A 20,899-nucleotide genomic window follows, 5' to 3' on the forward strand; every position below is an offset into this window, starting at 1 on the left:
AAGGGGGATGACAGGAAGTGCGCCATTTTGGAACAGGAAATCAAGGGAAGGTGGTGTGTTTTGGTCTTTAGTTTTACTGGTTTGCTTTTTTTTCTTTCCTTAAGAAAAAAAACACAAAAGTGAATCATTCAAAAAACCAAAAACACCAACAGGGGATGGGCAGAGAGAGCTGAGAGGGCCAACATCCATGGCAAACCCTTCAGAGATTCTGGACAATGAGGTGGTAATGAAGGGAAACAGAGGAGAGAGAGATATGGCAGGGAAAGGGGAGGAGGGCAGGCTGGGGTGGGGTTATAAGGAAGCTTCTAGAAGGAGATGGAAGAATTCCTCGCTCCAAAGGAAGTCAATACGGGGATGGAGGTTCTGGAAGCCGAAGGCTTTTCTGAGACTGGGCTTGAGGTCTCATTCGAACCACTCATCTCTTTAGATGGTTTAGTGGCCTAGAACAAAAGCAGAGGTTGGGGTCAGAGGGAAGAAGGGGAGCCTTTGTGCTGGCCCCCAGTTAGTTTTTTTAGGTTCTCAGTTATCTGTTTTACACATAGAAAGTGAAAGAAAGTGAAGTCACTCAGTCGTGTCTGACTCTTTGTGACCCCATGGACTGTAGCCCACCAGGCTTGTCTATCCATGGAATTTTCTAGGCAAGAGTACTGGAGTGGGCTGCCATTTCCTTCTCCAGGGTTTCTTCCCGACCCAGGGATTGAACCCGGGTCCCCCGCATTGCAGGCAGATGCTTTACCATCTGAGCCACCAAGGAACCCCAATCTTTAATACATAGTAGTGTTTACATGTCAGGCCCAATCTCCCAATTTATCCTACCCTACAGTTTTAAAAAATGAAAGATCTCCACAAATCCAAGAGAAAATTAACTGCAAAAACCAGAAACCAGAGGAGCATCTGGAGAGAGTGGTCCTCTGAGACAGGGGAAGAAGGCGCCAGAGCAGGGGTAGAAAGGGGAACACAGGGTTGGAACAAAGGGCCCAGGGTGGGTGGTAAGTCCACGGTTACTGACAGGAAAGACAGAAGGCAGAAGAGAGACGGGAGAAGCACAAGGAAGGCCAGCCCAGGACCAGAAGGGGGAGTAGGACAGGGAGCAGAACCAGACCAGGTCGGGAGGGGGAGAGGGCAAGGAAGGAAAGAGAAATGAAACATTAGCTGCCAAAGGGGAGGCAGGAGGGGAGAAGCAGCCCGACCAGGGCCCCCTCCAACTTCAGCAGGAGGTCTTCCGGTGGAAGCTGAAGAGTGAACTTGTCCTCCTGGACCCTCAGGACCCCCATGCCCACCCCCACCTCCTGCCCCACAAGTGTCCCTCCAACTTTGAGCTGTGCCTTGGGGGTAATGGGGAGCCACCCCCTCATGACGTGTCTGGTGCTCACAGGTTACCTCTGAGAGTCAGGAACAGCTGTGCCCCCTCCCCACCTCCAGCAGACCCCTGGCACCTACACTGGTCCTGGAGATGTGACAGCGTTCTAGACCCATCTGCATCTCCTAGAGGGGACGACCTCTTACAAATGCAGATTCCTGGACCCTGCCCCAGGATCCATCTGTCCTGTGAGATCAGGCATCTGGGTTTTAGGCTAGCGCACCACGTGATCCTGCCGCACAGTTAACTCTGAGATCACTTGGGTTAGGGTAACATAGACCAGGCTTTCTCCCTGTAGCTGTCTGTATCCACTGTCCCTCTCTGCCTTGCTTAGCTACTACTAGTGTGATAACCAAACTGCCCTGATTAAAGAAAAGAGGGACGAGGACTGGAAGCAGAGTGCTGTGGCACACTGCCAGAGACGTCCTGCAGGTCCCGCCTGGGCATGGCCACGCCACTTCTCCTCGACCTACATAATTATCTGGCTGCTTGGCAGCCTCTATCAGATGCCTTGCAGGGGGGTGGGGAGGTGGAGAGCAAGGTGCCCCCCGCCACCAGGAAGGGAAGTGACCACAGGCATCTGACTGGCTGACAGTAAACAACCTGCCCTTGAGGTTGCTGATCACATTTCTTCTTCCACATGGGCACAGCGAACTATCTCTGGATTTTGCTCACCACACTGTGGTCTGCGGTCTACATTTTCCGCTTTATGAAAATCCAGGCATGAGTTCACTGTTTGGGTCTTCTAACTCCTCTCATCCTGACTGTGGCTGCTCACCCCTTTCTCAGAGGGGTTCCAGGCCCACAGCCCCCACATCCTTCGAATCATCCAGCCCTTTGTGGAACCCATGTGCCTGGCATGGCCTGTGTTGGAGGGGTCCCGGTACCCTGGCCTGGAGACGGACTCATTTAAAGACAACCAGGAGCTCTCTTACTCCCTTGTCACTTAACTGTGGGCTCCAGTCCTGCCCCTCCCCTCCCACCATTTCCCATTTAGAGTCTTTTCTCCCAAACCCAGGGGGGCAAGGGGGCATGTCCCCTTCCTCCTGAGTCTCTTCACATCCCCCTGTGTCCCAAGTCAGCTGTTGGTTCCCTCCTGTTGGTCTTCTTTGATCTCAGCTTGCCTCTCTAGTTACGAGCTTTTCCCATTCCTTCCCTTTAGCATTTGTCAAGAGCCTCACTCTGTCCCAAACTTTGGTCTCTCGAACACCTCCCTCCCAGCTTGTGCTGCCCCCTGACTCCTGCGTTCACTCAAGCGAGGTGTCCTCATTGGGAAGATGCCCCCTCCCTGTTTTCCCATAGCTGGTGCAAGGCCTTTAAGCTTCATGGAGCAGCAGCGGCCACCAGCTTACATGGACACCCCTGCTTTTCATGGACACCTCTTCTACTTGCTCTGTGAGCATGTTTTGTAACATCCTCTCAGGCCATCTTCCCTTCCAGGAGAGTGCCCACTTTTCTGAAACTGAGGGAACGTGTCCAACTGTGCCCAGTGACCCTGTCCTGTGCTGCTCAGAGTTCCCAACTGATACAGCTGCTGCCTCTGAAGGTTTTCATTGCTTTCCTGTCACCAGCCAGTCCTCCCCCATTGCTCTTAATTATGTCCAGAGAAAGAGCTTTGCCACCTTTGTGACAGGCAGAAACCTCATACACAGATGGTCAGCTTTTAGCTGGGGGAAACAGGAATCATTAGCCAGAGCCACCCAAAGGGTTGAACCCCACACCCCTCCTCTTCCTGTGGGCCAGAGTCTAGCCCTCTCCAGGCACCCTGAGTGTGCTGACCTGTCCCTCCAGGCTATGAGACACAGATTCCCATGCAAGTACAGGTTATCTTGGGGCCTCCCAGGTAGCTGAAGAGTAAAAATTCTGCCTGCCAATGCAGGAGACACAAAAGACTCGGGTTCGATCCCTGGGTTGGGAAGATCCCCCGGAGTAGGATATGGCAACCCACTCCAGTATTCTTGCCTGGAAAATTCCATGGACAGAGGAGCCTGATAGGCTACAGTCCACGGGGGCAAAGAGTCAGACATGACAGAGTACCATTACCCATGTAATAACAGCTCATCTTGATGCTGCCAACCCGGTTGGTGCCTCCCCCAGGGTCATTCCCAGGGCCACTGTCCCCAGCCCACATGCCCTTCTTCCTTATTATTTGCCTGAATCAGGCACTGGGTTGCCAGAAGAGGCAGGGCTTCCTCTAGCCCGGGGGGGAATAGAACCAATGGCCGTTCAGGCTGTTCCTTCTAGCCAGTGACTGATCTGGGGATGGGCAATAAGAAGAGAGGGGACATCAGTTGGGAGTCTCTGGGGAAGGTTCTCCTGCTTCTAAAATGATCTGTGGGGCTTCCCTGGTAGTCTGATGGTTGAGAATCTGCCTTGTAATGCAGGGGACACCGGTTCAATCCCTGGTCTGGGAGGATCCCACAAGACACAGGGCAAGTAAACCCGTGGGCCACAACTACTGAAGCCTGCGTGTCTAGAGCCCGCGTTCTGCAACAAGAGAAGCTGCCACAGTGAGAAGCCCGTGTGCCGCAATTAGAGAGAAGCCCTGACTTGCTACAACCAGAGAAAGCCCTGGCAACAACCAGGACCCAGCAGTCAGAAAAATTAAATAAATCAGTTAAAGTCAAGCTTTAAAAAAGAAACGATCTGTATACTTACAGCCCTGAAATGAAGGCAGCCATACTGGGGGGCGGGTGGGAGGATGGGCCAACAGAACCAAAATAGAGAAGGAACCCAGGTCCTGATGTCCTTGACTATACGAATTCCCCAACCCTGGAGCCTCACCTGCTGCTTCTGATAAAACTTTTCCTTGCTGTTTAAGCCATTGTGAATTGGAATTTCTATTATTTGTGGCTAAAACGACTCACACAGCCACAAGTGAGGCCAAAATTGTTCCCTTGATGTCCTCGTCAACAGCATCCCCATCATGAGTGGCAGCTCCCCCAAGGCTTGGTGATGCCCACGAAGTTATGCTTCCCGCCAAAGCAGCAGAATCCAGCATTAGGACAGCAAGATTTGCACCCGGCAAATCTGGCTTTAAGTCCCAGCTCTGCCACTTCCTAACTGTGCGACCTGTGGCAGGTATCTCCCTGGATCTTCATGTTCTCACCCTCTAAGCAAGGAATAACAGACCCTACAGCATCAGAATCAGGTTGAGATGCTGTTCACAGAGCCCAAGACCCAGTGCCTGCACTCAGGACGCAGGCAATGAATGGTAGCTGTTAGTGTATCATTAGTATATTAATATTTCAAGTCTGCATTGTCTATTTCCACTTGGATTGGGCCTGATCACTGGCAAATTCATTCATTCATCCAACCACTCATTCACCTAGCCAACAAATATTTACCGAGTGCCTGCATGTGCTGAGAACTGTTTAGGTGCTGTAGGCATGTTGCAGGGACAAAGTGGTTAATGCCCATATGAAGATATAAAGTTGTTCTGAGCATTAAACAAGATATACATGCTTAAAATTGGTACAGAAAAGGAGTGCTATTTTCTATTTTTCCTCACATTCCCAACTGATTTCTGCTCTGAGGCCAGGTTGGTCAACCCTGCCACCCCTTGGCTGACTGGCCTCTTGTTGAGTCTGGCCAACGGAGGTTAGGACGGGGTGGGAAGAGAGAAGGGGGAACGTTTCTTCTCTACTCCCTCCCCACTTGGCGTGTGTTGCAGGCATGCTGTGCCCTCTGTAACTATAGCACCTACTGGTTAGCGCTCACAGGACTCCCTAAACTGTACACCCCGAGGTCCCTCTCCCCAGGGAGGTCCAGCTTCCAGCTCTCACTGGTCCCTGAGTGCCTCAACATCTCCCGTTGTTCACTTCATTATAGCCTCATCACTAGAGTCATCCAAGGAGATACATTAAGTATTCAGCAGATTGCTTAGCCCAAGTAGAAGAGGGGGTGTTCAGTTTTCATGCCTGCACCAAGCCCTTGATCCTCGTCCCCTGGGAATCTGGTTCTTATCCCACCCCTGAATCTGTTTTAATGTAGTTATTTGTTTATTTTAGACAGCGCTGGGTCTTTGTTGCTGCACACTAGCTTTCCCCAGTTGCAGCGAGTGAGGGCTACTCTCTAGTTGCAGTGTGTGGACTTCTCACTGAGATGGTTTCTCTTGTTGTGGAACACGGGCTCTAGAGTGCAAGATCAACAGCTGTGGAGCATGGGCTCAGCTGCCCTGAGGCATGTGGAATCTTCCCAGACCAGGGATCGAACCCATGTCCCCCGTATCAGCAGAAGATTCTTAACCACCGGACCATCAGGAAAGTCTATCCCACTTCCTTGAGCACAACATCCAAACACTTTTCCTCAGTCATTTCGCCTGATTTCTCTGTGATTCCAGGCACAGTTGTACCCCTTTCTCCACTCTTCTGCCCCAATTCCTGTGCTGGCCCTGGCGCTTCTATTCCTCTCCCTTTCATCACGGCCAAGGCCGTTTGGAGCTCCTAGTGTCAGAGCCAAGAAGTGAGGGAGAGGCCTCTGCCCAGCCCCTGGCCCTGCCAAAGGGACCGTGCAGTTGAGCACAGCGGTGACTCTTTCTCTTTGGAGAGCACTCTGTGGCTTTCGAAGCTATTTTCCACACCCAGTATTACAGGAGCTCAGAAGCCTACCCCTGGGTTCTTGTCCCCATTGTACAGATGAGAAAAGAGCCTGCAGAAGGCAGAGGACTTTGACCAGGGTCACAAACAGAGCTGGGAGGAGCAGTGCCCCAGCTGGAGAACGGAAGGCCAGGTGATGCAGGGCGGCTGGAACAAATGGAGGTGAAGCATCAGGGCAGTCAGTGAGGCAGTTTTGATTTTTTTTTAATCCAGCTGGGGCTGCAGGGCACAGGTGGCAAGCTGGGGCAGTGATACAACCCAATCAGCATTTAACAATAGCCCTCCCCACCACACAGGTCTGGGAGGATAGGAGAGAGGTCACAGAATTTGCAGGGAAACCTCAGGAAGGCTTGCACCGGGTACTGACGCACTGGCTGATTTGTTTCTCTGCCTGTTTATGATGTCTCTTTACTAAAACATCTCTACAAGAAACGCAATACTTCATTAGAGAGAAGATGCTTTTTCTTAAAGAGAAAGCATTTACTAGAGAAGTGAAAGGGAGAGAGATACAGCCAGACCAGTCATGTGGTAAGAGAGAACCACGGCATCCCTGAGGGAGGGGGTAGCTCAGGAGACCGCACCCCCTCAATCGGGGCATGGGTGGATGCCTGGGGCCGGTGACTTTCCCGGGGGGAGAGCAAGGGGGCAGGCTTGAGCTCAGAAGAGAGACCTGGGCCAGAAGAGATGGCAGCTGGTGCCCAAGGAGAGGAGTGTGTGGTGTGAGAAGAAGCTGAGGAGGAAGGTGGGCACAGAGGAGTGAAGAGGTGGGCACAGGAGAGTCTCCCAAAAAGGAGCCAGGAGGCGGGTGAGGGCTGACAAGGGAGGGGGATGCTAAGGGGAGGAGGGTCCCATGGCCCCCAGTGTGTGGGGGGCAGATTGCATGCTCAACACGCTGCAGAGAGGTGAGCAGACTGTGGTGTGAAGAGGCCACCGGAGACCTAGCCCAGCCCAGGCGTGAAGCTCGGAGTGGGCCCGGGCCGAGGAATGAACGCAGGAGAGGCGATGGAAGTGACTGGAGGGGCAGGAGAGAGGGCAGCAGGCAGAGGAGCTGGGTGCCGGGGGAGTCGGGAGTCGAGATGGGGATCCTGATTACAGAGGAGGGAGATGCCTGCTGAAGAGACTGAGGCAGTGTGTGCCAGGGTAGAGGGGTTGGGGGGTGGAGGGTGAGAGGTGGAGTGTCAGACAGTCTGGATTTGAAACCCCCTCCACCATGTGTCAGCCGTGTGACCTTAGGTAAAGCCTCAGTTTCCTCATCTGTCAAGTGGGGATAACAAGGCCCTTCCTCAGAGTGGGGAGTGTGCCGTGGGCTAACCAATGTGTGTCTGGCAGAATGTCAGCTGCTGTTCTAGACCCTGAGGAGAGACCAGCCTGGACAGGGCAAGAGAACACGGTGGTGACACCAAGAAGAGCTGGGGTGCGTCTGTGGACCCGCGAGGAAGACAGCAGGCCAGCAGGGAGCTAGTGAGGGGCCTGGCTGGCCCGTCTCCACTGGACTCTGAGAACAAGTGGGCCTGTGTGCCCAAGGCGGCTGCAGAGCCGTGTGGTGGGAAAAGCTTTCAGATTCTGGGGTCCCAGTCCTGGCTCTGATGCCACCTTGCTGTGGGCTCTTGGGAAGTTCCCTTCCTTTTCTGAGCTGTCCCCTGGGCTGACAAGGAGGTGACTGGATTTACCCATCTCTAACCTCCTGCCTCTGAGCCTAGAACCTTCTTCAAGTCATAGCATCTGGACATTTCCTTCCCCCACTCCCACCCAGCACTTAGAATACAGGAGCTGCTTGGAAATGCTGAACCACATGAGTGAACTAAAGGTCTTTCCTGACATCTAGGCCCGGGGACCACCCTGCATCTTCTGATCAGGCCACAGGTGGGCCATGGGTGAGGCTGCCACCTCTACATACCATCCTTTAATCTGAAAGAGGGAACAGCACCCTCACCACTCCTATGCACCCCACTACAACCCAAGCACAGGACTGAAAAGGGGATGCAAAACCGGTTTCTCCCTCAGTTGGGAGGTGGCCTAAAAAACCAAGAGGGAGGCTGAGTTGAGAGGGCCAAGGAGCAGGTGGGACCTGAGCGCAGAAGGAAGGAGGCGGAGGAGGGGGAGGAGTGGCAGGAAGACCAGGAACAAAGCCCCCTCCCCCACCCCAGGGCACCGGCCTTAGAAGGGCCCAGGCATTGGGGTCCGCTCACTCTGCCTTGTCCAGGAGCAGCTGGGGAGATGGTCCTCTCTGGCCCTGAGTGAGGGGCCTTCTGCATAGAGGAGTGATCAGTGATCTGGCTATGTTCTCAGAGAGGTACTGAGAGAGGAAGGAGAAAAAGGTTTGAGGGACCAGTGGGGTAGTCCTGACCGGCAGGACCTCCCTGGACAGCCACAGGATGGTGGGCACAGGAATACTGGCGGGAGACAGCCAGCGCCCAGCAGGAGTGCACAGCACGGCTGGAGGCTGGAGGTGAGGTGGGGGGTGGGGGCTGCGTGGGGGCTGCGTGGGGCCGCGGCCCCGCCCCCGAGGCGCCCAGGCTTACCTGCTGCTGGGCCTGGATCCTCATGTACTCGGCCCTCTGCTTGCCATGCTTGCCTTTGTCGGGGCTGCCTGCCTGGCCCTGGGCCGCCTTCAGCCGAGAGGCCCCTGGAGTCACCACCTTCATGGGGGGCACGCTGCCACCGCCGCTCTGCACGGAGAGGAACAGGGTCAGAGCTGGAGATGGGATCACACAGGCTTCCTAGGTACAGTAGACCCTCTGAGACCTGGAGAACCCTCCCCGGCTTCATACCCCCATCCAGGACTCAGGCCCACTCTCTGAGGCCAGGGTTAAGGCTTCCCCGCAGGGGAGAGGTCAGAACCCCAGTCAGATTCCCAGAACTCCCAAGTGAGAGCTCTTTTGTGGTTTCCTTGAGTGGCCCAGCGGCAGCTGGTGCCCTTCTGGGGGAATGGTTTTTAAAGTAAGGGTCCCTGGCATCATTCCCACTCCTGGCAAGGGGCTCCATCCTGGGCCCTGGAGAACATACCCGAAATTTGGGAGACAGGTCTTTATGAAAGTGAAAGTGAAAGTCGCCCAGTTGTGGCCGACTCTTTGCGACCCCAAGGACTATACTGTCCATGGAATTCCCCAGGCCAGAATACTGGAGTGGGTAGCCTTTCCCTTCTCTAGGGGATCTTCCCAACCCAGGGATTGAATCCAGGTCTCCTGCATTGCAGGCGGATTCTTTACCAGCTGAGCCACAAGGGAAGCCTAAGAATACAGGAGTGGGTAGCCTATCCCTTGGCCAGCAGATCTTCCCGACCAAGGAATCGAACCCGGGTCTCTTGCGTTGCAGGTGGATTCTTTACCAACTGCGCTATTAGGAAAGCCCAGGGGTCTTTATAATTGCCAACAAAGTAGGATTGGTAGCCCCAGGCCCACATTTTCCTTTGAATGGGAGGATAGGGGTGAAGTCTCCCTAGAGATGGACCAGTCCAGCCCCCTTGAACAACTCCAGGGACCAGGCTCGCCTAGAAGGGCTTTGGGGATCCAGAAGCGCAGGCAGAGAAACCACAGAGACAGAGAAAGTCAGACAGGAGAGGAGGAGGGGAGTGTGGGGATAGAAAAGGGGGGAAAGAACTTTATTTGTTGGTTTACAGATACAGAGCAAAGGGGAGAGTCCCTGGTCCCCACCAGCGCTGGTTAGGCTGATCCCCGGGCAAGCCAGCTTCCCAGCCTGCCAGGGGCTCTGCTTGCAAAAGCCTGGCACCAGGCTCCCGGAGGGCGGCGGGGCTGAGAGAGGCTAGAAGGAGGAGGGGGACTGGCGTGGTGCTCCTGCAGCACCCAACTCCCTCCAGCTCTGAAGACAGAGAGACTGGAGCGGCAGGCAGCCACCTGGGGACCAGGGGGCAGAGGTGGGGGGCTGCCAGGGGGCCCCGTGGCAGAGGCCAGGCCCATCTGGCTCAGAGTGGCTTCCAGCTCCCGGAGTGTCTCCTGCAGGCTGTCTGTCCGCTGGGTGATGGCAGCGCGCTGAGCCTTGCACTCCCCACTGCAGGGGGGGGTGTGGCGGCCAGAGTCCTTACGGGTCTCCTCTGGGGGCATCTCCGCAGTGGAGGGTTCTTGGGTCCGCTCTGGGGCAGGTCCCAAAGGACTGGGGATCCCGGCTCCTCCCCTTTCTGGGCTGCAGTCCCCTGTCACCAGTGTCTTCAGGGCCGCCCCTTCCTTCTCTAGCATCGGGCTGTTCCAGGCCTGGGAAACCACAGCCACCATCCCTGGCGGGGCCGGTGGATTATCCCGGCCCAGGAGGCCGCTGGCCAGGGTCCGGGGCCGTGGGGTGGGGGTTGTTCTAAGCCCAGGTTCCTCAAGCCTGGTCTCTGGTGGGGAAGGAGGGTTGGGGGCACATTCCGTCAAGACGATCCGGGGGACAGAGAAGGGCCTCGGGTCTGCAACAGCCTGAAGGGAGAAGAGAGATGAGGAAGGGTGTGATTCCTGTAACCAAACACCCCCGCGTTGGGAGGGGGGTGCATGTGGGTGAGCCCAGTCCCTTCCTGTTGCAGACGGGGAAACTGAGGCAGGGGAGGGTCCCGACTGAGTTCACCCAGCAAGCTAGAGGCAACGCTGGACTAGAACTCAGGCCTCTTTTCACCACACCCTATCGTCTCCACCTCCTGGCAAAGATGCCAATTTACTTAGAAGCACAGATGCGTGCGTGCTAAGTCACTTCAGTTGTGTTCGACTCTTTACGGCCCTATGGACTGGTAGCCCGCCAGGCTCCTCTGTCTGTGAGGATTCTCCAGGCGAGAACACTGGAGTGGGTTGCCATGCCCTCCTCCCCGGGATCTTCCCGACCCAGGGACTGAACCTGAGCTTCTTACGTTTCCTGCATTGGTAGGTGGGTTCTTTACCACTAGCACCACCTGGGAAGTCCCACTATATATGTTTACTTCTCAGCAGCCATGTTAAATTCTGGGAGCAGGTCTCATGGTTACTGCCAGGAGTTTGCCCATCTGTGCGATGGGGTAACAATGACACAGGGCTGGTGGAGGTTGAAATGAGCTCACGTGGGCATGTGCTTGGAACAGTGCCTGGCACGGTGTAAGTGTTTGATAGATGTTAACTATTCGTTACATAGAACTGAATGTCCAAGACCCGCAGCCCCATGAGGGTGGAGACCAGGTGTTGGCCTCTGACCTCAGAGAACAGGTCTGACATCCTCATCTTAGGCCAAAGATTCCTCGTCCCCCCACCCTGCTTCTGGAGCTTTCTCTGAGGGCTTCACAGCCACAGTGGGCAGGGCTCGGCCAAGTCCTCTGCTGCTCCAGGTTGGGCAAAGCTAGAGCACCCGCCTCTGTATGAGCGTCCCTGGCTCTGGCTTTTACGGGGGCACAGAGAGAGGCCCCCAGTCACCCCTACCACAGCTGAGTGAACTCTGATCTCTGAGCGGAGTCTTATACCAGGAACTGCCACATATGCCTTCATCTTTAATCCTTTCTGTTCCCCATGAAATGGCTACTATTTTCACCACTTTACAGATGAGGAAACAGGTGTGTGAGGGGGTGTCCTGTAATTTACTCAAGGTCACTTACCCACAGCTAGCTAGTGGCAGAGCCAGGACTTGAACCCAGGAAGTCTGACTCCAAGTCCAGTGCTCTTGCCACTAAAATGAGCCATGGGGAGATTTGTGGGGGGCAGCAGGGACCCCCAGCCCCCCTCCCAAGGGAACCCACCCAACTCTGCCGCCTGCTTACCTGGATGTGGGAGGTGCAGAGTGGGAAGTCAGTGAGGGCGGCCCACGCCCACCCGGCTCCACTGCCTGCCGGCGCCGGATGCAGGGGGCAGCCAGCCCGAAGGGCCAGTGGAGGGGCTCTGCCCGCTGGGCCCCTTCAGGAGCTTCCAGGGCCAGAAAGGAGTAATGGCTGGGTGCAGCATGCCCAGGTGCTGAGGGCACAGCCGGCCCAGTGCAGCCCTGCCACACCGCTCACCCCCAGACGGCTCCTTGGACTGCTCCATGCCCATCCTCTGCCCAGCAGACAGCCTGTCTACCTGTTCACTGCCCATCTGCTCCCCCCGCCAGGGAGCCAAAGCACAACCAGGCCTCAAGCCAGGCTAGAGATCAGGTGAAAGCCAGCACTGTGGGCCCAGAGAGCCACACAAGACAGGTGACCAGGTGTGTGCTTCCCCAGACCACAGGCCCTCCTGCTCCAACCTGACTGGGCAGAAGGAGAGATGCTCAGACCACTGCCCCCCGACTCCCCCTCCCCAAGCAAGTCCCCTGGGGTGCAGACAGTAGGTTACCCGCAAATTCCCAACAAGGAATAAAAAGGAAATAAGTGCAGCAGGACAGCAGCAAGGACTGAAGTTAGAGTGAAGGTAGAACTTCCCAATGCTGAAAGACAGAACCAGCAGCCAAGGAAGCGCATGGATTTCTTCCATTCCAAGCTCTCTGACCAGGTGGGGCCATGGGGTGGGGAGAGAGGCTGTAAATGAGCCTTCCTCCTGAGTGTTCTGGCCCCGGGCACAAGGCATAGATTCTAAGGGGAGAAACAGAGCCCCCGCCTGGCACAGGCAGCAGAGTGGGGAGATGGGGGCAGGGACTAGGCAAGAGTTCAAGATGAAGTCAGGTTTTGAGTTGGGCCTAAAGTCATGTAGCAAGCAAGATCCAAACTCCAAAATTGGACCCAGGCAGAACCTGGGCTTCGAGCCAGACCTAAAACTCTGGCTGTGGATCAGAATGAAATACCCAAGCCACCAGGGACCAGGCTCGGAATCAAGCCTGTAAGGAAATGCAGACCCAAGGGGCCACCAGATGCCAGGCTGCTGGAGTCTCGAGAGGGAAGGAAGGGTGATGCTCCCGTCCTGGGAGCGGGGAGGGGTGGTCCGCGGGGTGAGGCTGTGGCAGTGGCAGGACTTGGGCAAGTGACACATTCTGGCGGGTTAGCGTGAGAAGTGAGGAGAGGAAGCGTGGAGGCACAGGCAGAGAGAGCGCTGTGAGAGGTGGGGGGCAGCCCGTTACCTTCCATGTGGGGCCCGGGGCTGAGCCCCTGGGGGGGCCCAGGTCCGGGGGGGACAGCAAGGTGGGGATCAGCTGGCGGCGGGGCGTGGGGGGGAGGGGAGACACTGAGCTTCTCTCAAACACCTGGGGAGCAGAAGGTGGGGGCAGGTTTGGAGGAGGGGGTACAGGAAGGAGGGGTGGCCTGGGTGGGCACGGGGACCCTAGCCTCACTCCTTGGCCCCTCATCACGGCCACTGGTCACTCTGCCCTGCGATTCACCTCTTCCCAGAGGCCCTGGTGGTCCAGGTCTCCAGCCTCTCGGGGAGGGGCGCTGAGAACACTTGAGCCTGGGGGACTCACAGCACTGAGAGGGGCTCAAGGCACATGGATGGAGATTGTTAGAGCTTCGTTCTCAGAATACTAGGGAGTGGGGTTGCAGAGCAGAGGAGGTGTCTGGGCAGTAGAGGGTCTCAGAGACTGCAATAAAAAACTCAAACATGCAAGGAGGAACTTACACCCCCTCCCCCATCGTACAGTGGAGAAGAAACTGGGGCAAGAAGGACAGAATCCAGAACCAGCCTCAGTGGGGAGCTGGGAATCCAGCCCCTCATCCTAGCCTGAGCACCCCACCCTGAGATTCACATGGTAGGGAAAGGGGGGACGCCTGGCTGATGACGTGGGGACCCCTGACCCACCTCCAGCTCTGCGATGATGCGGTCCTCATCATCCTCATCCTTGATGGCAGAGGCCATGATTGGGGGCGTGGAGGCCGGGCGGGCCACCTCGGACACAGTCCGGCGCAGCTTCACCTGGGGCTTCTGCACCTCCAGCTCCTCGGACTCGGCCTTCTGCAAGGCCCGGGTCTCATTAGGCCAGGCTCTGTCTGCCTCCAGCCAGCTCACCTCTTAGGTCCTATCCCTTCCAGACCATATCCCACCTGCCCACCTAGCTCCGCATTATCTGCCTGGCCCCTTCCCAGGGAGGAAGCACAAGCCAGCAGCAGAGTCGCCACCAGCCAGCCTCCTTTCTTCCCTTCCACTTCCTCTGAGAGAGAGGGCCACTCCAGAGGGTCTCCAGAGGTCCTCTCAGGCATCCCTCCCACTCAACCCTATGTACCTGTCCCCTAGCCAAGGTTGGGGGTGGTACCTTGATGAAGGCCGAATCCTTCTTGCTGGTGACCACGACCTCTCCAGTGCGTGTGGTGGTCAGGCCATGGGAGGAGGGGAAGCTCCGGCGGGGCGGGGGCGGTGGTGGGGACTTGGAGGGCTTCTCGGTGCGGTATCGGGGCACTGTCAGCTCATCTGCAGGCAGCCAAGGGGCTGGGGTCAGCCCTGGAGTCTGTGCACCACATCTGACTCCAAGGTTAGGGTAAACCTGGCTTCCTCCTCCAGGGAGGAGGAGAGGGCAAATCTCAGGGAAAGGACACAGGCCCTCTCCTCCTCTCCTACGTCCCCGTGCAATCCAGCCCCAAGCCCTTCACTCTTCCGCTTACAGCACTCATCCCTTCTACTCAAAGCCTGGTCCAGGGAACAACAGCACTGGCAGCACCTGGAGCTTGTTGGAAATGCAGAAGCTCAGGCCCCACCCCAAGCTGCTGAGTCAGAATCCACATGCCAGCAGATCCTGGGTGATTTCACATGAACATTCAAGTTTGAGAATCACTACTCTAATCCACCACTTTCCCGCCCACCCCTCAGCTCTGCCCTGGCACAGATCTTCATCGTTCCTCCATCAAGAGAGAGTAGTTAGTACCATTGCAAGAGTCTGACCCTGCCCACCAGGCTCTCCCTGCTCCCAGTTCTTCCTTGGGGCTATTTCCTGGGCAATCTGCAGAAAAGTCACTCAAGCCTGACATTCCTCGCCCTTTGATCCCCCAGTGATTCCCCACAACCCCCAACCTCTGTGCCTGCCAACCTTTCAGCTTTAGCTCTGCTTGCTACTCTCGGGCCTGGACCCAGCTGAGCAACACCAAACACATACCTCCAGGCATTGGTACATGATGTTTCTCCCTGGAATGCCCTCTCTCACTGGTCAGGGAAATGCAAGACTCCAGTGAAAAGCCCCCTCCCATGGGAAGGACTTCCTGCCCTCTCAGGGTCTCCTGTAGAACAGCATTTAGCAGCTGCCTCCTATTTCTGGTTTACACACTGGGTATGGCCTGGGACAGATTACTTAACCACATGGAGCCTTAGGGTCCTCATCTGTAAAATGGGAATAATTACTGTATCCACCTCCTGGACTTGTTGCAAAATTATAAACATTAATACATAGAAAGCACTTGGGGCTGTTTTTGCCACACAGTAAGTGCCTGATAAACACAGATGTTAGTATTATTCTCCTACTACATTTTAAGCTCCTTGAAAGTAGTCATCTCCTTATCCCCAGCACCTAGCCCATGTGTGCGTGCATACTAAGTCACTTCAATCGTGTCTGACTCTTTGCAACCCTACAGACGGTAGCCCGCCAAGCTCCTCTATCTGTGGGATTCTCCAGGTAAGAATACTGGAGTAGGTTGCCATGCCCTTCTCCAGGGGATCTTCTCGACCCAGGGATAGAACCTGTACCTCCTATGTCTTCTGCACTGGCAGGCAGGTTCTTTACCACTAGCGCCACCTGGAAAGCCCTAGCACACAGTGGGCACTTAACAAATATACAGGTGGCAAGAACGAATAAATGAGTGAGTGACAACTGCCGTTTCCTATTTGGGCTTCTGCTTCCCCTGTGAGCTCACAGGCTTGGGGAGCACAGGAACCCCATCTACATCACTCAGGGCTGCACCCCATCTCAGCACAGCCTGGCTCCTGGCACACATGCTTGGACAAAACGTGCAGGGGGACGACCCTCTGGATGAACTTTCTCATCCTCCCAGTGTGGTCCTCTCAGCAGTTGTGGGAAAATCCCTGAATGCAGTCCAGCACTATCCCATCCATCTCAGTCTCCCCTGAGTGGCCAAGGGTCAGGCCAGCACCGTCCTTCTCTAATAGCCCACCCACAAAGATTTTCACTCCCAAGCACCTCCCTCATCAACCTGAGAGTTCCTGAGGCTGGGGCTCCCCTCCTCTGGGCTCTTTGCAACCCCCTACCTGCCCCGTACCTGAACCTCTCCTCCCACTGGGCTCCGTCCGGGGGGCTGCCTTCTGGCCATGGGGGGTCTTGGGGGGTTTGTGGTCCGGGGTCGGGGCTTGGCCTGGGTGGGCCTTGCTCGCACAGTCTAGGTCAGGGATGGCCTTCAGCAGCTCCGCCTGGGTCTCCTCCAGCAGCCGGTTGATGTCCTTGGCGCTGTACTGGGTCAGGGCTGCCCGCTTCTCCTCCCAGTCCCGCTCAGCAGCCTTGAGAGGAGGGCCAACAGTCAGCACTGAAGCAGCTGCCCTGCTCCTGGACTTCTGGGGCCTCAGTCACACATGCAAGGAATGCAAAGGAAGCCTCCCATTTGATCCGAGCCTCGGGCTTCTCTTGAGTATTACATGCCTTTGCTGCGAGCCTGGAATGCCACTTCATAACCAAGTACTCTCAGGAGAAATTTAGACCTGCTTTTAGACATTCTATTCTGTTTCATTGAGCACATAATCTTTTCTTGTGCTAACCCCGTACTGCCTTGATTATCAGAGGTTTATGATATGCTTTCCTGCCTAGCAGGACTGATGTCACCCTCAGTATGCTTCTCAGATTCCCTTGTCCCCCAGGAACAAGTCCCCACGTGTCGGCACTGGCCAGCGTAGGTCGGTGGTCAGAATGTGTGAGCCTAGCTCCGGCCCCCCCATCCCGGGCCCAGCACCTCAACAGACACAGCCTTGTCCACGCTTCTCTTGCCAGGAGCGTCCAGGCCTTTGGTGGGGTTGCCCGCCTTGGGGGCTGGAGGGGCCCCCTCAGTTGGCCCACTCAGCTCGTGGAGGTTCAGAGGAGGGCTAGGGGGTGGCATTTCGAAGTCTAAGCTCTTGTTGAAGTCCGTCTCGGCCGTCATCTTCTTAGGGGACTGACTCAGGAGGTTGCTGGGGGGTGGCCACACACCCTCGTCCACTTGCCTGGGGTGGGAGAGTTGGGGACAGCTGTGAGGTCAGCAGGGTCGTGGCTCCCTGGGAAGGAAGCCTGGCATGGGGGAGGCAAGGTGTGAGGGGGGCTCTGGGATCTTGCAGGACAGATGGAAGGGCCTGGGGAGGGGTGACTGCATCTGGGAAATGGGAGCGCCAAGCCTGCAACATGCAAGGGGTCACAGGTCAAAGTGCAGAGCCAGTCAGCACACCGCTGACCTCTGTGGGGAGTCGGGATAAGGGATCTGGGCCCGGTGTGTGACCCCATGGGAAATCGCAGGTCAGAGATAGGAGGTCAGGGATAGAATGACCTTCGGATCTGGGCCAGGGTGTCCGTGACCCCCCGGCACCGCTTGAGTAGCCCATCCAGGCGCTGGGGCTCCTCCTTCAGGAACTTCACCGCCTCCACCTCCACACGCAGCACTACCCGCATCTTGCTCTGCAGGCCTGGGAAGTGAGCTGAGGCGAAGGGAAGGAGTGAGCGGGAGGAGGGAGCAGCTCTGGACAGTGGGGAGGACAGGCAGTGGGGTGGGGGTGCAATGCCTGGGGTGGGGCTGGGGGTGCCCCCAGGCTCACCCTTGAGCTCGGTCAGTGTCTCCCCGAGCTGCTTCAGCACCAGCGCCTTCTCTTCCAGCTCGGGCCCAGGCACCAGTCGGTGGTTGTGGGACACATCCCTCTGGATCTTCTCCACCGACCTCTCCAGGTCACTGCAGTCACAGAAAGACCTTTTCAGCCCCTCAGGCCCCAGCCCAGCCCCTTGAAACTGAACAGCTGGAAACAAATCAGGCCGCTGGTCAGATCAAAATTAAAAGCCATCCACCAGGCCACAAGCCCAGGTAAAATCAGAAAGCCAGACCTCAGAGATGAGACTTCAGAAGCACTCCGTAACAGGTGCCCCAGGTCCTCGTGTTGAAGTTCTCATCTTTGGCAGTATCAGCCAGAATCTCCCTTCCTAGGATTCACACCCTCTGATTCTCATTAGCCAAGGACACAGCAGAGAAATTGGCAGCTTTTCAAAGAACTGGAGGCAGGTGTGTGTGCTTTTTGGGGAGGCGTCCACCTTTTCTCAAATGATCCAGACACAGCCTCTTTCCTCAATGACAAAGCTGCTTCCTATTTTCAGATGGCTTATGCTGAGCTTGTGTCATTTTAACACCCTACATCTTTCTGAAATGTAAATCAGACCAAGTCACCACCGCCTGTGTTGAACCCGAAATGGATCCCGACATTCTGAGGGTAAAATCCAAACTCTTTAAGTGCAGCCACAAAGGGCATGGGGGTAGTAGCTGAAAATTTGGGTCTGGAGTCAGACAGATCCACATTCCAACCTGCACTCTGCGTGACGCAGAAGAGATCTTGGAGAAGTTACCGACTGTCTCCAGATCTCAGCTTCCTTATCCCCCAAAAATGGGGATGGTAAGAGTTCCTCCCTCCTGGGGCCACTATGAGGATTAAATGAGCTGAAAAGCAATTAAATGAGCTAATGCATGGGGTCAGTCCCTGGGAGCTGCTCTTATTTCCTCTCTAGCCACAACCATTTCCTCCCCATCTGGTTTGCTTCTGTTTCGAACCATCCAGAATTTCTCTGAGGTCCTTGTATGTGCTGCTCTCCCTGTTGGTCATTCTTGCTGTTTGCCATGCTAGGTCTCCACTGTGGCACGAAGGCTTAATTGCCTTGACCAAGGATCAAACCCAGGCCCCCTCCATTGGGAGCGTGGACCTTATCCACTGGACCACCAGGAAAGTCCCTCTCCCTGGACTTCTATGATGCCATTTCCTCTACCCAGAACACTCCATTACCACCACCTCCCCACCCCCCACACACACGTGTGACTAACTCCCACTCATCCTCCGGTCCCAGTGGGAAACTCTCCCCTTACACTTGGTGTTGGGGGTCTGCTTCCTGCCTGGAGCTCCTGTTTGCTGGGCTAAGCAGTTCTAGGCAGAAAATAAGATACCCTGTCTTTCTGATTCCGCTCTGATTCCCAGCACCTGGCAGGGTGCCTGGAGCAGAACAGAGGTCTGGTAAGAAATTATGGAAGGAATGAATAAGTGAAAGAAGGAATTACTGCCCAGGTAGGTCATCCCAGTCCTGCATCTGAGTCACTGATATCCCTGACCCACATGCAGGACATCACATACATTCCTGTCAAATCCCATCTGCTGGATTTCAGCTCAACACTCCAGGAAGGAACAACTTTTGAATCTCAGTTCTACCATCCAACAGATTTGCTCCCCCTCAAAGCTCTGTGTCATCAGCAAATCTTATCAGCATGCTTTATATATCTTCATCCAACTAGTGGGTGAAAAAACAGACCACACTGGAGCCAAGGCCAAAATCCTGTGTGTCAGCACTACCAGTTAAAGAGGTATCTTGTACTAAGTGCCTACAGCATGCCAGGCGCACATTCAGCCCCTCACTTTATCCTCACAACAAATCCTGGGAGTGGGAACCATTGTTACCTCCAGTTTACATACAAATAGTAGCTCAGAGTAAGAAATAGAGGAAAACAATAGAATGGGAAAGACTAGAGATCTCTTCAAGAAAACTCGAGATACCAAAGGGACATTTCATACAAAGATGGACACAATAAAAGACAGAAACAGCAAAGACCTAACAGAAGTAAAAGAGATTAACAAGAGGTGGTGAGAATACACAGAAGAATTATACATAAAAGGTTTAATGACCCAGATAACCACGATAGTGTGGGCACTCACCTAGAGCCAGATACCCTGGAGTGCAAAGTCAAGTGGGTCTTAGGAAGCATTACTATGAACAAAGCTAGTGGAACAAATAGCTCCAGCTGAACTATTTCAAATTCTAAAAGATGATGCTGTTAAAGTGCTGCAATCAATATGCCAGCAAATTTGGAAAACTCAGCAGTGGCCACAGGACTGGGAAAGGTCAGTTTTCACTCTAATTCCAAAGAAAGACAATGCCAAAGAATGTTCAAACTGCTGTATGATTGACTTATTTCACATGCTAGCAAAGTTATGCTCAAAATCCTTCAAGCTAGACTTCAACAGTATATGAACCGAGAACTTCCAGATAAAAGGTAGAGGAACCAGAGATCAAACTGCCAGCATCCACTGCATTATAGAAAAAGCAAAGGAATTTCAAAAAAAAAATCTACTTCTACTTCATTAACTACACTAAAGCCTTTGACTGGGTGGATCACAACAAACTGTGGAAAATTCTTAAAGAGATGGGAATACCAGACCACCTGACCTGTCTCCTGAGAAACCTGTATGCAGGCCAAGAAGCAACAGTTAGAACTGGACATGAAACAATGGATTGGTTCAACATCGGGAAAGGAGTACATCAGGCTGTATACTGTCACCCCACTTATTATTTAACTTACTTGCAGAGTATACATCATGTAAAATGCTGGGCTGGGTGAATCACAAGCTGGAATCAAGATTTCTGAGAGAAATATCAACAACCTCAGGTATGCAGATGACACCACACTAATGGCAGAAAGTCAAGAGCCTCTTGATGAGGTTAAGAGAGGACCGTGAAAGGTGAAAGTCAACTCAGTCGCGTCCGACTCTCTGCGACCCCATGGACTATACAGTCCATAGAATTCTCCAGGGCAGAATACTGGAGTGGGTAGCCTTTCCTTTCTCCAGAGTATCTTCCCAACCCAGGGACCAAATCCAGGTTTTCCACATTGAAGGTGGATTCTTTACCAGCTGAGCTATCAGGGAATCTGTTGATAGAGAGTGAAAAAGCTGGTTTAAAACTCAACATTCATAAAACTAAGATCATGGCACCTGGTCCCATCACTTCATGGCAAATAGACGGAGAAAAAGTGGAAACAGTGACAGACTTTATTTTCTTGGCTCCAAAATCACCGTGGATGGTGACTGCAGCCATGAAATTAAAAGATGCTTGCTCCTTGGAAGAAAAGCTCTGACAAACCTAGACAGCATATTTAAAAACAGAGACATTACTTTGCCAA

At 54.6% G+C, this 20,899-nt stretch overlaps 1 protein-coding gene across 13 annotated transcripts in view; it reads right to left on the bottom strand.

The window, feature by feature from the left end:
- Nucleotides 1–20,899, bottom strand: part of SRCIN1 (SRC kinase signaling inhibitor 1) — an 81,791-nt gene that overhangs the window by 11,439 nt on the left and 49,453 nt on the right. For 4 of the 13 annotated variants that reach the window (XM_069543279.1, XM_069543277.1, XM_069543273.1 and 1 more), the window contains 11 exons: nucleotides 17,514–17,644; nucleotides 17,249–17,396; nucleotides 16,685–16,931; nucleotides 16,004–16,238; nucleotides 14,056–14,210; nucleotides 13,605–13,757; nucleotides 12,931–13,053; nucleotides 9,813–10,370; nucleotides 8,481–8,627; nucleotides 8,148–8,254; nucleotides 5,898–6,380 (listed from right to left, as the gene is read on the bottom strand). In XM_069543279.1, coding sequence (XP_069399380.1) covers nucleotides 6,299–6,380; nucleotides 8,148–8,254; nucleotides 8,481–8,627; nucleotides 9,813–10,370; nucleotides 12,931–13,053; nucleotides 13,605–13,757; nucleotides 14,056–14,210; nucleotides 16,004–16,238; nucleotides 16,685–16,931; nucleotides 17,249–17,396; nucleotides 17,514–17,644 — 2,086 coding nt within the window. In that variant the 3' untranslated portion in view covers nucleotides 5,898–6,298. Of the gene's footprint in view, nucleotides 1–56; nucleotides 441–5,897; nucleotides 6,381–8,147; nucleotides 8,255–8,480; nucleotides 10,371–11,665; nucleotides 11,808–12,930; nucleotides 13,054–13,604; nucleotides 13,758–14,055; nucleotides 14,211–16,003; nucleotides 16,239–16,684; nucleotides 16,932–17,248; nucleotides 17,397–17,513; nucleotides 17,645–20,899 lie in introns of those variants that run through there. The other 9 variants (XR_011247129.1, XM_069543278.1, XM_069543276.1 and 6 more) reach the window with 7 other exon arrangements.

The sequence above is a fragment of the Ovis canadensis genome, chromosome 11 (assembly GCF_042477335.2).
Source record: "Ovis canadensis isolate MfBH-ARS-UI-01 breed Bighorn chromosome 11, ARS-UI_OviCan_v2, whole genome shotgun sequence".
Taxonomy (NCBI): Eukaryota; Metazoa; Chordata; class Mammalia; order Artiodactyla; family Bovidae; genus Ovis; species Ovis canadensis.